Here is a 13,135-nt window from a genome sequence, read left to right on the forward strand (position 1 = left end):
ACAAGCTTGAGATAGCAACGCTTGCGAGTTCGACCGAGCAGTGCTCTAACAATCCCACTTACTTATTTTGCTACCTGAAAGGGAAAAATCAACACAATGTAAGAGCCTTGAACCACAAGTTCACTCTTAATCCGTCATATACACTGGATAAGCATATAAGCAACAGAAGTATCAAGTAATAATAAACATCTTAACTATGAAAATAGAAAGCCCAAGATCTAAGTTTCAAAATAAAATAATATAAGGCTTATTATGAGTCGTTCACCAATCAGAATCACACACACACACATTAAGAAATTGCATCTACTTCTCACTGCGACACTCATTATTTGAATAATGATGTCCCTGAACTCGGCAAACTCAGTGACAACCCCTTATCTGGTGCACGCTCACAAGCTTGATAGCTATTGTGGCCATACCGGTACTCATAAGCGCAATAGATATTATGATACTTGATCTCAACATATAAACTTCAACATACACATATCAACATAAACGTCTAATGCTCATCGGTTATCACAAGTATGACAGCTTTGCAAACCTGACCTTTTAGCAAGTGGATAAAAAAGAATTAGTATCCAAGTATAACGAACCGCCAAATAAGGATTTATATCTCAAAAATACTCCAACACATACAAGATCATTTAAATCATCTTGAAATTCAGCACGTGGTAAGTTTCAAAGGTATACACACAACTCAATACAAACTTCAATCACATACTAGGTCAATTCAATAATTTACCCTGCAAGCACATATGTATAACTCTGTTATACCTATCAAATACATCATATATACTAGTCTGATCATTACAAAGTTTTCACCAAGCAATCATAACAATCTGAAGGACATTCTGTATGAATTTCAAAGAAATAGAACGGTTGAATATATAATTATGATAGGTTCACCATCCACATGAGACTCAACATGGTGATACGGCTCAGTATGGTAGTGACGCTCAACAAGGTAATGAGGTTCCACAAGGTAATTAAGCTTCGTAAGGAAACTCCGTAACGTAACGAGGCTAAACAAGGTAACAAACTCAACAAATTGTCGAGGCTCTGCAAGGTAAGGATTCTTTATTTATCTCAGAGGTTGATCACACCCATAAGAATTGAGTGTACCTCGTCTAGGTAATCAATCTCGAGCTAAGCTAGCTTTTTCTCAAAATGATTGTTTTCATTGTTTGGTATTTATCTATTTACTATTTTTGTTATACAGTTGAAGGTTTATCAATTAAATAGGAAAGTTTGGGATGTACTCTTTGAGTATAAAGTTATTATTCTTGTCTTCTCCTCTTATAAATCACATCAAACACGACCAATCCGATTATTGGTTAGTGCATAAAGACTTTATTTAAGTTTCTGAAATTGTTAAAAACTTTTTGTTATTGGTTAGGGATTTCTAGAAAGTCTTTTAAATGCTCATGTTATTGGTGAAAGACTTCAAAGTCATGGATTTGTAATTTTGAGAGACTTTATGAGATTTTTATACGAAAACATGCATGGTAAAAATCTCTCCAAATTAAGTAATATTTTTAAAACTTTGAATCTAGTGTTGACTTAATTTTATTTTTGCAAGTGCATTTTTTACCAGTCTTGTATCGAATTTTTAAACTAATGATTATCAAGCTGCGTTATATATCCTCAAATAAATCATTTGTATGTACATTAACATACCAGTCATTTATAATTACGTATAATTGACTTAAATATATATACAACGAGCTATTAGAAAAATAGATGATTTTTCTTAACGAATCTAGATTTCGCAGATTTATAAGGAATCCGAACTGCTACATATCATGTAAATCTTTTCCAACTTTTTCGGTGATTATGTGATTTGGGTTATTTTATATGCACATGCATGTGTTGTAATATTTTCGGTGGTCCCAGCAGAATAGGCCACGTGATGAGGAACGGACAAATCATTCCACTAGTTTCGTCCTAGTTTACTTGTCAAAATAGGGTATTGCAAAAACTTGAAATAAATTCAAATTATTTTTACAAAGAACGCGAAATTGGGGGATAAAAAAACTAATTGGGGGATAGAGGAAAAAAACAAAAACTGGATCCAAATATCAAATAAGGGTCACCCCTTATCTAAGTATTTTTTTAAATCCTAATCTACCCCTCACTAATCAGGTTTAGTAGTTAATAATAATTAGTAAAAATCTTAGGTATTTGTTAAATGATTAGTGTGTATTTGTATTTGGGTGAATGAGATGAGAGTAGAAAGATGGAAATTTTTTTTGAGAGGGAACTTTTTTTTGGTGAAAGTGGAGGACGATTGTGAAGAGAGAATTGTTGCTAAGAGGTTGAAAATTTAATATTTTTTCTTTGAATCCACCATTGTTGCAGCTGAAATAGCTCGGTGCCTGCATTGTATTCAACCGAAAAAACCATGCTGGCATTTGTTGGAAATTTTCATAAATGTTTGCCACTATCCGGGGGGGTCCGGGTCTCGTTACAAAATTTTTTGGTTTTGATCTTCAAGACCTAAATTTTTTGGTTTTAATCAGTCCACTTCTGGCACAGTCAGTTAATTCTCGAGCATGCCGGTATGTATGCCGGCATAGTATGTTGCTTAAATTTCTATGCCGGCACATGATGAAAAGTATGCAGGAAACTTCAAATTTTTTTCACTTGACTACCGGCATTGAGAGATTTCCATCGAGCATGCCGGCACTCAGTTCCGGCGTTGAATGTTAGTTACCAAGTATGCCGGCACCATTTTCCGGCATGGTCTTCATCAATTCCGGCATGATATTCATCACTTCCGGCGATGCAATTTTTTTTTATTTCCGACATGGTCTTCATCACTACCGGCATGCTCTTCATCTATGCCGGCATGGTCTTCATCTATGCCGGCATTGGTCTTCATCATTTACGGCATGGTCTTCATCACTTCCGGCATGGTCTTCATCAATACCGGCATGGTCCTCATCGCTTCCGAATGATAAAAAAAAATTGTTTTCAAGGAAGTAGGAAATGGGGAAAATTTTAAAGGGAAGAGAATTTGAAAGGGAGTGGGGAAAATTGTAATTTGAAAGGGAGTGGGATAAATGGGTGATATGATTTTGTTTTTTGATTTTTATTTTGAGCAAAGGGTATTTTAGTATTTTCATACCCAAAAATCACCCCTTAGCACACATCATGGGTTTGGGGAAGTAATGTATATCCCCCAATTAGTTTTTTTATCCCCCAATTTCGCGTTCTTTACAAATACCATCAATTTTCCAAATTACTTGCTTAATATACTAATTTTCACATCCTGTTTTTATTTCTTTCTTGATAATTAGAAAATGTTTGGGGGAAATATAAAAAAAAATTGGTAATACTTTTGCTAAAAAAATTAATTCTAATTTGGCAAGTAAACTGGACCAAGAGAGTATTATTTATTTGCAAAGACCTCTTAGAATTTGGTTACTGCATGTAATGATTCAAACTGGGTTGTATGTCTAGGATTAATGTAATCATTCAAACTAAGTTGTACGTCTAGGATGATAGTCTCACACGGGCTTCAACAATTCATCTGTGATTTCTTGGATTGCTCCATCTATCCACAACTGGTTTTTACCTTTAGAAATATAACTAGACCGCAACCACCGTGCGGAGGACCGATCGAAAAAAAACAGAACAAATAATCATTTTCGCCAGATAGGCATATACTATTTCTGTTCCAAGAAAAGTGATATTTACAGTTTCTATTTTGTCTAAAAATAGGTCAAATTGAAAAAAATGAAGGCATCACTTTTCCTAAAAACTGAGGAAAATTGAAAAGGTGAAAGTATCACTTTTCCTGAAACGGAAAATTAGTCGATGCATAAACCAAAATATGGTTGCATAATGTGTATGCATCCTTTGTGGTGGTTTGCATTATGGCCAGCATTTAATTTTCGAAAATTGTGTCCAAAAGCAGAAACACCTCCGAATTTTTCGTAAAACCTTTACAAATTTAATATTGTTGTTTGTACTCACTACGTAGATTTCTTTAAAATCTTTCCAGCGAGATAAAATTTGTAAAATTCAAAGTACATATTTATAAATATGCTATATTCAAGTTTGCTTTCCAGTTCTACCCTTTAAAAAATATGATACATAAAAAGAGAAAAAAAAGTCCAATGAAAATGCGACAAAATTTCCAATCTTTTTATCAACACTTGCGTTAGGATCCATTTTACAAAAAAAAAATGGCCGTAAAAGGACTTCCTCCCCTATGGTCGGTTGGCCTAATTAAAATAAGCCCACTATGATCATATTTCTAGTCTATAAATCTCGAAGAATCCCTAAAAATCCCCTATTTTAGTTTTTATTTATCACAAAGACTCTCTAAAACATTCTCATACAATCACTTGAAATTTGTAGATTTCCGAAGAATTTCAAAAATCACCTAAAAATCTCTAAAAACCCTCCGAATTTACGTTTAACTATCTCTTGTAAGCTTGAATGCTTGTTGTAATTTTGCCACCAAAAATAAATAACTATGGAACCTTTGGCCGTTTTCTTTCTATCTTTTTTAATTTTTTTTTTATTTAAAACTAACCATTGGACTCTGACAAGAATTCAATAGCCTGAGTCGGATATTGCAATTCTGGTCTTTATAGCAATTTTTGGCCCAACGACTTGCTAGTCACTTTTTGGTGCTCAGAATATTTCAGAAGAACAACAGCCGTCAGCACAAGTGATATGCTCCGCTCACATCAATGTACGAAATTCAACGAGGAAGTAGAAGATAGGATTTTGTAAAACTAGAGAATAACTGAAGTCAGACACAAACCACTTGAGACCTTGAACTAACCACAAATGATATTGACTTGGAAACTTTACATGGGACCATGGGAGCAAGCCAGAGAACAACCTTTTGAGAAGTTTCAAAATAAGCCAGAGAACAATACGCAAACACAGAGAACACAGACAGGGATGCTTCAATTTTCAGTGTAGTGTATTTCTAGGTTGCTATGGAAATAAGTATCTTTTATATAAGAAATAACTACATTTGAACAAGACATGCTGTAAAAGTGACATGAAACACATGAGAAATCAAAAGAGCAACACAATTACGCAGGTAAAATCCTCCATTGCATACGATACAAAAACTGAAATATGAACCTAGATTGATTTAATAAAATGAAGAAATTAATATATATAGAAGTAGGACGGGCAAAACACATTGGAAACACATACCTCTTTCAGTCGCGCAATGGAAAATTGGCCGAAGGTAGTTGGTCCATTTTTTCTAATGAAGTTTTCGATAATGCACCAGCATCTTTCTAGTGCAAAATTGTTAGGACGGTGAAGTAATGGATACTTCAAAGAAAAAAAACTCATGTATGAATGACATTTGTTTTGCTCATCGAGGCTTTTGTAATAAGGAAGCATTTTCGGTTAATAACGATCCAACTCGAAGCATAAGAGGATAAACAGGGCTGAATTCCTTGTCTCCTCTAACCCTAATATTTGCAGCATAATCATCAAGAGTTGCTTTGATGCCTTTCCAGATCTGATCTTCACCCTGAGAATCCATCCATAATGAGTACTGCAGAGGTGTGAGTTTGTTCCTCTGAAGCGGTGATTGCAACTCATCTGGTCCTCGAGAGTAAAGGTGATGAAGTACAACACTTGGTGGCAAATCTTGAAGGAGTGGGGAAGCACCCAATTGAGATGTCTCCAAGAAAATCACAGGGCGAAATGCACGAAGGGCACGATATGGGACACCAAGTTGTTCTACCGGAAACAGATTTTGCCCAACGGCTAACTCTAATTCAGCCATGTCCCTTGCCATTCTCAGTTTACCAGACTCTGATAGGGGTCTTACTAAAGCAGCATGTCTGATGAAGAATATTAAAACCCTTGAGGCCATTGTCCTAACGAGCCTAGTGCATATAGTCTCTGTGTTTGAAGAAAGAGAATTTGTTGAAGATGATGCAGATAATAATCTGACCAGGAATTCACTGCGGAAGTGAAGAACATTTCTCTGTAGTTCTTCCATGTAAGGCGATGCACTATTGTCCATAACAGCATCCATGCCATGGACACCGAAGTTTTGGTCATGAATTTGTAAGATGCATGCCTCAAGACGATCGAGCATTGCTTGGAATAAGGACGTCACTGAATCACATGCAACCCCGTATATGGCACCTAAAGAGTCGGATGAAACCTCTGATGCAATAGATGGTAGGGTCAACATTGTTGATGATATGCGTGTATGAATTTCCTGTAGATGTTGACAGATAGTGAAGTTTCTGAGTTGGGCGGAAGTTGCCGGCCCTGTTACTTGACGAGCCTCAGGACCAGTTGATATCTGTCATTACAGGAACAGTTTTTAGCGCATATACAGAAAAGATCAAATATTAGAAGGATCAGACCTGAAAGAAACTGATGTTGGCTAATAACAATGTAAATCTCCTATGATTTAGCATTAAAGTAACTAAAGTATACCACCTTTTGATGCTAGGTGAAGGTCTAGTACATGATTAGCTTGGAATCCGTCTTACTGTGTGTTGCTCTAGCAACCAAAGATAAGTTATGATAATGCAACATACAGAAAGTGTTGATTAACATTATATAATCATGAGAACTTAAACTAGGCAACAACTACAGAACTCGTACCTTGAATATATTGAATTTAAGGAGATCACAATTAGACCAGATAAGTGGATCTTTTTCATTAAGAAAATGAAACTATCAAATATATTTAACAAATGAACATTTACGAGGCTAAACCAATGCCTTCTAATAACCTCTGGTAGATCATGCAATCATGCACCGGGCATCATACAAATTTGATAAATTTTACTGAAAACTTGGACAATAATCACTGGAAAAGTTTGAAACATTCTGGTGCACTAAAGAGAGAGATCTGGCGTGCTACCAGGTAAACTAAAAAGGTTGTGATTGCTAACTTAAACTGTTCTTTCTGTTGCCTGCAAAAATTTAGTGTACGAATATGCCAACCCTCACAAAGTAAAATGTTTAAATCATGCAGTATCTCAAGCATCACATGTCACGCTAACTGAGGAGATTAGTTTTATTAGATACCAGTTCTACGACAAATACGAAAGATGTAGTGGTTAGCAAAAGTGGGCACGATATGACAACTTATTAGAATAGGAAAAAAACGCTCTATGAAAGTCTTACCTACCGTATAGAGCATGGAAGCATTTTGTTTATTAGGATGTTATTTTCAAAAACACTATCTAGAAGAGTATATTATAAGTGTCGAGAAAGAGCATGTGCTGCTCCTAAACAACTGACCATAGGCAAGGATGTTCAGGTATCTTCCATTTGAAGAGAGGTACTACCAAATGTAACCTTGCATAAGACAGGTTTTGAGGAATATGTACCAATCTTGGCATCGCATTCTTTATGCTGTTATAGTTTGCATTACCCTTGTGTTGTTGTTGATTTGTCTCATTTCCTAAATTTAAGGACTTTATAAACAGTTGGAGCACTTTCACTAAAATAAACAACAAAAGCAAGATAGTAATAATATCTGTCATTAGGTTGCAGTACCTGGTATTCAGCTCTTTGTGCTAGCAGACGCAGGACCTTGCCAATTTCGCGCAAGACAAGTAGAGTCAGGCGCCCATCTAGTTTAACAGCTTCAATCTCCTCCTGAATTCTTAGTGCAATTTTTGAAATTTGATCTTTAGAGGGAACACTTCCCCTATTGGAAACAGGAAATATACTATTAACTTGATCTGAGAGACGACTCAAGCAGAGAGCCAAGAAATTCGTCTGAAATAAGTCAATGGCAGAAACCATTTGATCTTTTCCTTCTGAACTAATAGCCGGTAGAACACCTTTGACATCTGTGTCGCGTGAAATTCTTTCAAGAAGATTTTCTAACATTGTATAGAGTTTTGGGTATCCAGCAGTAAATATCTCTTTCACAAAGCTTGACCCAGTAAAAGCAGACTTCATTTGGTTTGCGAAAGACTTTACAAGTGCCTCCCAAACTCGATCTGTGAGAATTGGATCACCCTCCTGAACAAAATTCAGTTCAATTTAGCAAAATAAAACACACTAATGTCTAGAAGGCGCAACTGAGGTCGCAATTGTACAAACATATATACTTCACGACTTTAAAATGGTCTCTGTAGCTTTGGTGAACCCAAAGCTCAAGAAAATGCAGCCAGTCGATTAAGAAACGGATCTTAAATGGTTGAAAGGTATGATTGGTCTCATAATACAAAAACAGGAGGCTTTTTAAAGGTGGGCAGATATTTATCAAATCAGGACAGGACATTCTCATTCTAGATTTTCTTTAATTGAGGGAATCTCTTGCAAGTTGGCAAAGATATCTCCGTTCATAAATGGTGACAAGAACAACTTATGAATTTGATTTTTCTTCTCTTGGTTTATGTTACACAGCCCAATTGAAAATTCCTGGTTAGCACATCTTGATAGTCTTAACTGAGACATCTTAGTTGTTTAATTGGGATGGCTTGGACTTCGAAGCCGAAAAATGAGTACCTCGAGACTCAGAATTTCTAGGGTGATGGCAATTCTAAATTTCAAGTTACACATGAGTCCCACACTGTGATTGCACTATTCTATTGACTGAAAAGAGCTCGAAAAGCACAGCACAAACAATAGATATCAAGTTCTTACCATTTCTAGACTCCTTATGGTACAGAGATGGTGGGAGAAAAAAGATCATAAAAATTTATTTAAGAAATAGACTTATGAAAGGAAAGAAAAGAAAGGGCTTTCGCATTAAGAAGAAGATGTAAATAAAGAACCAAAGACAAATGCATATGTCAGTCTCAGATGCTCAAAATCATTTGTACTTTGTCATGTCTGTACACTTCTTACTGTATAAAATATTCCAGATCATGCTCGTCAGATAAGCTGATGCAAGACACATAAACTGTATAACAATAGCTGAAAAGCAACCTGCCTCGGGTCTATTTGTACAAGTTTCAAACTTTCACTATGCAAATATTGATGATGTTACAACTAGCGATTGCTTTTCTGATGAGGTGGTACAACTTATTGAAGAAAAAAGAAGCATAATGAAAAACATTACAAATATCCATCAAAAGTTTAAGAAAAAGACATTCTCCATTCAAGCATCAAAGCACAAAGAAACAGCAGATATAGATTACGTACCTAAATTTATAGTATATTATGAACCTAATGCCACAATGTGTGCAACTGTCTGATCCTACTTCCATAGTTTTGCTACACCTCAACCCAGTGTCATAATTCGAACAATGATACTTCCATCAACAAGAATAATAGTTACTTCAATTATTCAATAGGTATCAATGAAGGTTCAATTGGAGCATTTGGTGATTACAACATACATTAACGACCTTTTTATGGTTTTAGTTTTACACTGTAACATCTCTCTCTCTCTCTCGAAAGTCATAATCTGGAGACGGTTGTTCTACAAATAAGCAATTTCGTCTTAGGTTTCAAACAAATTTGGTTTCATATAGACTACATCCAACACAACCAAAAACTACTAGGGTAATCAAATAGGTTGTATTTTGGCAGCTGTGGGATTCACTAAGAATCAGTTATCAGACCAACTACGTCTAAAATAACTTCCAGGAGCAATTCAATCAACAAATTACCCAGAACGAATGTAATACTAAGCGTCATAATTTTACCAAAACAAAAATACAAATTATTATACCTATGCAACTCAACACTTTGAGAAAGGAAAAGACTCACCTGCATAACCTCATCAAGGAGCAAAACATGAGTAAATGGATCTCTTTTCTTAGACAGAACTCTCTGCAAATGCCAAACTGCAACAACAATAGAATGAATTTGATCCATACAAGTGCTCATTCTCTTCCAAAGTGCTTCTTTAGCTTTACCTCCACCACCAATCTGAGGAGTACCACTTCTCTGAATCCCTCCAGGACCAAAATTACCTCCTGAAGCTGATATAGCTTTCATATCTAGGACAGCACTTATACTCTTCACACCTTGGTTCTTATACTTATTAATCAATGAATCTGTAGTTGTTCTCAGTTCGCCTAAATTATAGAAAACTTGTAAACCACTACCAACCTCAGCTTGATTCAATCCTTCCATTCCTCTTTCTAAGACCTTCATTCCCTCTGATCTAACCTTATTTCCAATCTCAGAAAGCCAGACCAATTCTTCATCGATAACTGTAATTCCAGAAAGTGAATTCTCTTCGCATAAACTATGAATCTCATGATGAAACTGTGCAGCTTTAGAGAGATCTAATTTCTCTGGTTCGGAACTGGAATTTGCCATCAAATCTCTTAATTTCTTTGATAATCTAAGTACTCTAACTGTAAATTGTAGAAATTCAGCGGTTTGATGAATATTAGAGAGTTGAATAGTTTTAACCTTAATCTGACGATGAGGATCTGCAATTTCTTGACGAATTCGTCGAACAGAAGATTGAAGAGTAGAAATACCAGACCGAACAACGGAAAGAGCAGATTCAGCATCTTTAAGTGATGATAATTGAGAAAGAAGATCATGATGACGAGATAGAACTTCAGATCTTAGTTGTTTCTCAAGAAGACGAATCCCTTCTTCTAATTTCTCAGCACGAGCAGCTGCTGAACCGGAACTTAGGGCTTGTGATGAGAAACGAGCAGAATCAAAATCTTGTGATAGAAAAACAGAAAAAACAGGATCTGTAGAGAATGAATCAAGAGGAGAAGATGTAACAGTAGTAGTAGTGGAATTTGATGTAAATGGTGTAGACGAAGAAAAAGTTGCAGAAGAAGATGAAATGTTTGGTGTTGTTGATGATAACGGTGATTGTGATGATCTATCTTTAAATGTTGATAGTCTATGTAATGGGGCAGATGATGGAACTGATGGTCTTTGTTGTATTACTGGGGAAGCCATTGTTTCTCTTTTTTCTTCGATCGGTGCATATGTTTCTTTATTACTCGTAATAGATGTTTCGACTCTCTATGACCGGCCTAGAATGCGAGTGCAACATTGGGTAGTTATTGGCACGGCAATGAAGCACATGGGCCAAAGATGAAGCTGCATAACTAAAGACAAGATATGGCCAAATGACAAATTCGGAATATGATGCCGTGTTCGAGAATACTTGACTCAAGGATGATGCAAGAACATGAAATCGGCCAAGAGTTAGGCCTATGTACTGGTCCAATGCAAGGCATGATCAGAGCCTGGACAGTGCAGCAAGAACAATGACGCATGCCAAATGTGTCATTATAATATGTTATTCATCTAAGTAAAGCGAATGACACATGGAGCATTGAAATACAAAAATGATGAACAAGTATTAGCATGAATTTACCCAATATTAAGCGTCAATTTGAGTGAAGCTCATGGACAAGAGAAGTCTAGCAGAAGATTGTCCAAGAATGGCTTTAAAGTGGTGGTTACGAAGCAGGTTATCCATATTTTAAGGCTTTACATATGGCTGAAGGATGGGACGAGTTGGGAAAGATATAAGTAATTTATAGCTACAATGGAACTTCCTTAACTACTTTGTATAGGTATGGCATCTCTTGAACGAATCAGATAATGCTGGTCAGTTATGCACCACTCTAATTGGTTATGGAAACTACTTCTTGAACACTTGGATGTCCAAGGTGTTAGAGCACTGCTCGGTCGAACTCGCATGCGTTTCTATCTCAAGCATGTTTATCAATGTTAGTGATCAAAACTATAAGTCTTGATTTCTAGCCAATTTATAGATGTCTCGGACTAGGACATAGTTTGTGTAGTTGAGCTTAGACTTCAAGGCGTTTATCACTTGAAGACGAAGAACTACTAAGGAGAGCTTGTGGAACTTCATCGACAAAAGGTATGTGGAGACTTAAACTCATCTATCACTTGGAAAGTGTATTTCTACTTTATCTCTTATATTGAGACATAAGTCGTGTTACGATATAGTTTTCGCTATACACATTTGAGATTTCGAGTTGAGTATATCTCTCTTACATATTTCTCGAAATATGTGTTGGTAAGATTTCGCTTCGACCAAGTTCATCTTATATCATGAGAAAATTGCCGAGTAACATCTTACATGGTTTGTGTGATACAATCATTTGGTGTAAGACTTGGAATGTTTCGATAATGATTATTTCAATATCTTGAGAATTGATTTGATGCTAATAGTGTGTGAAAACGGCTATTGTCATTATAGAAGAATGTTTCAATGATTGAAATAAATAGTTTAGAATCTTGTAACCATCTTTGGAAATAAGCATAGTGTGTTCCTACATTAGTGTCTAAGTCCAAAACCAGGAGCCTAAAGTATGCATACTTGTGTGTATACAAAAAGGTTATAGGAGACTGGGAAAGTATGCGTACTCGTACGCATACTGGCGGAAGTTCACGTCCGTGAATTTCTGCTGAGTTTGAAATCCAAAACCAAACTCATCCGTTTACCTAAAGTACGTGTACCCGTACGCATACTGGCGGAAAGTTCTGTTGAGTTTGAAAACTAAAACAAACTCAAATCCGGTTACTTAAGTACGCATACCCGTACGCATACTTAAGTAGGTTACTTTCTGAAATCGGTTGTACATGAACCTAAAACATTTATCAATAAGGAACGCAATCTTTGCAAACCGTGGCTATAATGTTCATGTATTGATTCGAGTGAATCAAACCGATTTTGCTTCAATTGTGTTCTTGTATAAATCCATGAAAATGTAGCAATTGAAAAACTCTTTAACTAGTTTCATTTGAGTCATTTGAACTAGTTATGGTTAAGATGAATAAGGTTGATATGAGAGTAATCATATGGCTAACCCCGGTTAAATATTTGTGAACCAACATGGTGTACACGTTTTTCTACGGTTACATAAACCTAAATGAAGGTACATTTCATTTGTGTGTAACAAGCTAAGTTCGATCTAACGGTTGAAATATATTAGCTTGGTTGAATCAGGTTTTTTATCTAACGGTGAATATTGAATGCTTTGTTACCAAGGTAACTTGGATTCCAAACCCTGATTTGAAAACTATATAAAGGAGAACTCTAGCAACTGGGAAACCTAATCCCCACACCTCCTGTGTGTTACTAGTTGCATAACTAGAGTTGATTCTCCTTTAACCTTAGGTTTCTTCTCGAGACCCTGTAGGTTAACGACTTGAAGACTTCATTGGGATTGTGAAGCCAGACCCAACTATTCTCTTTGTTATT

The 13,135-nt window shown here is 36.0% G+C and overlaps 1 protein-coding gene across 1 annotated transcript; it reads right to left on the bottom strand.

Annotated features, from left to right (window-relative positions):
* Positions 1-4,921: 4,921 nt before the first annotated feature.
* LOC113295633 (conserved oligomeric Golgi complex subunit 5-like) lies at positions 4,922-10,896 on the bottom strand. Its single transcript, XM_026543965.1, has 3 exons — positions 9,685-10,896; positions 7,513-7,986; positions 4,922-6,301 (listed from the first exon to the last, which is right to left on the bottom strand). The coding sequence occupies exons 1-3, from the start codon at positions 10,849-10,851 to the stop codon at positions 5,351-5,353; spliced, it is 2,592 nt and encodes an 863-aa protein (XP_026399750.1). The 5' UTR covers positions 10,852-10,896; the 3' UTR covers positions 4,922-5,350.
* Between the last annotated feature and the right edge of the window lie 2,239 nt (positions 10,897-13,135).

The sequence above is a fragment of the Papaver somniferum genome, chromosome 1 (assembly GCF_003573695.1).
Source record: "Papaver somniferum cultivar HN1 chromosome 1, ASM357369v1, whole genome shotgun sequence".
In the NCBI taxonomy this organism is placed as follows: Eukaryota; Viridiplantae; Streptophyta; class Magnoliopsida; order Ranunculales; family Papaveraceae; genus Papaver; species Papaver somniferum.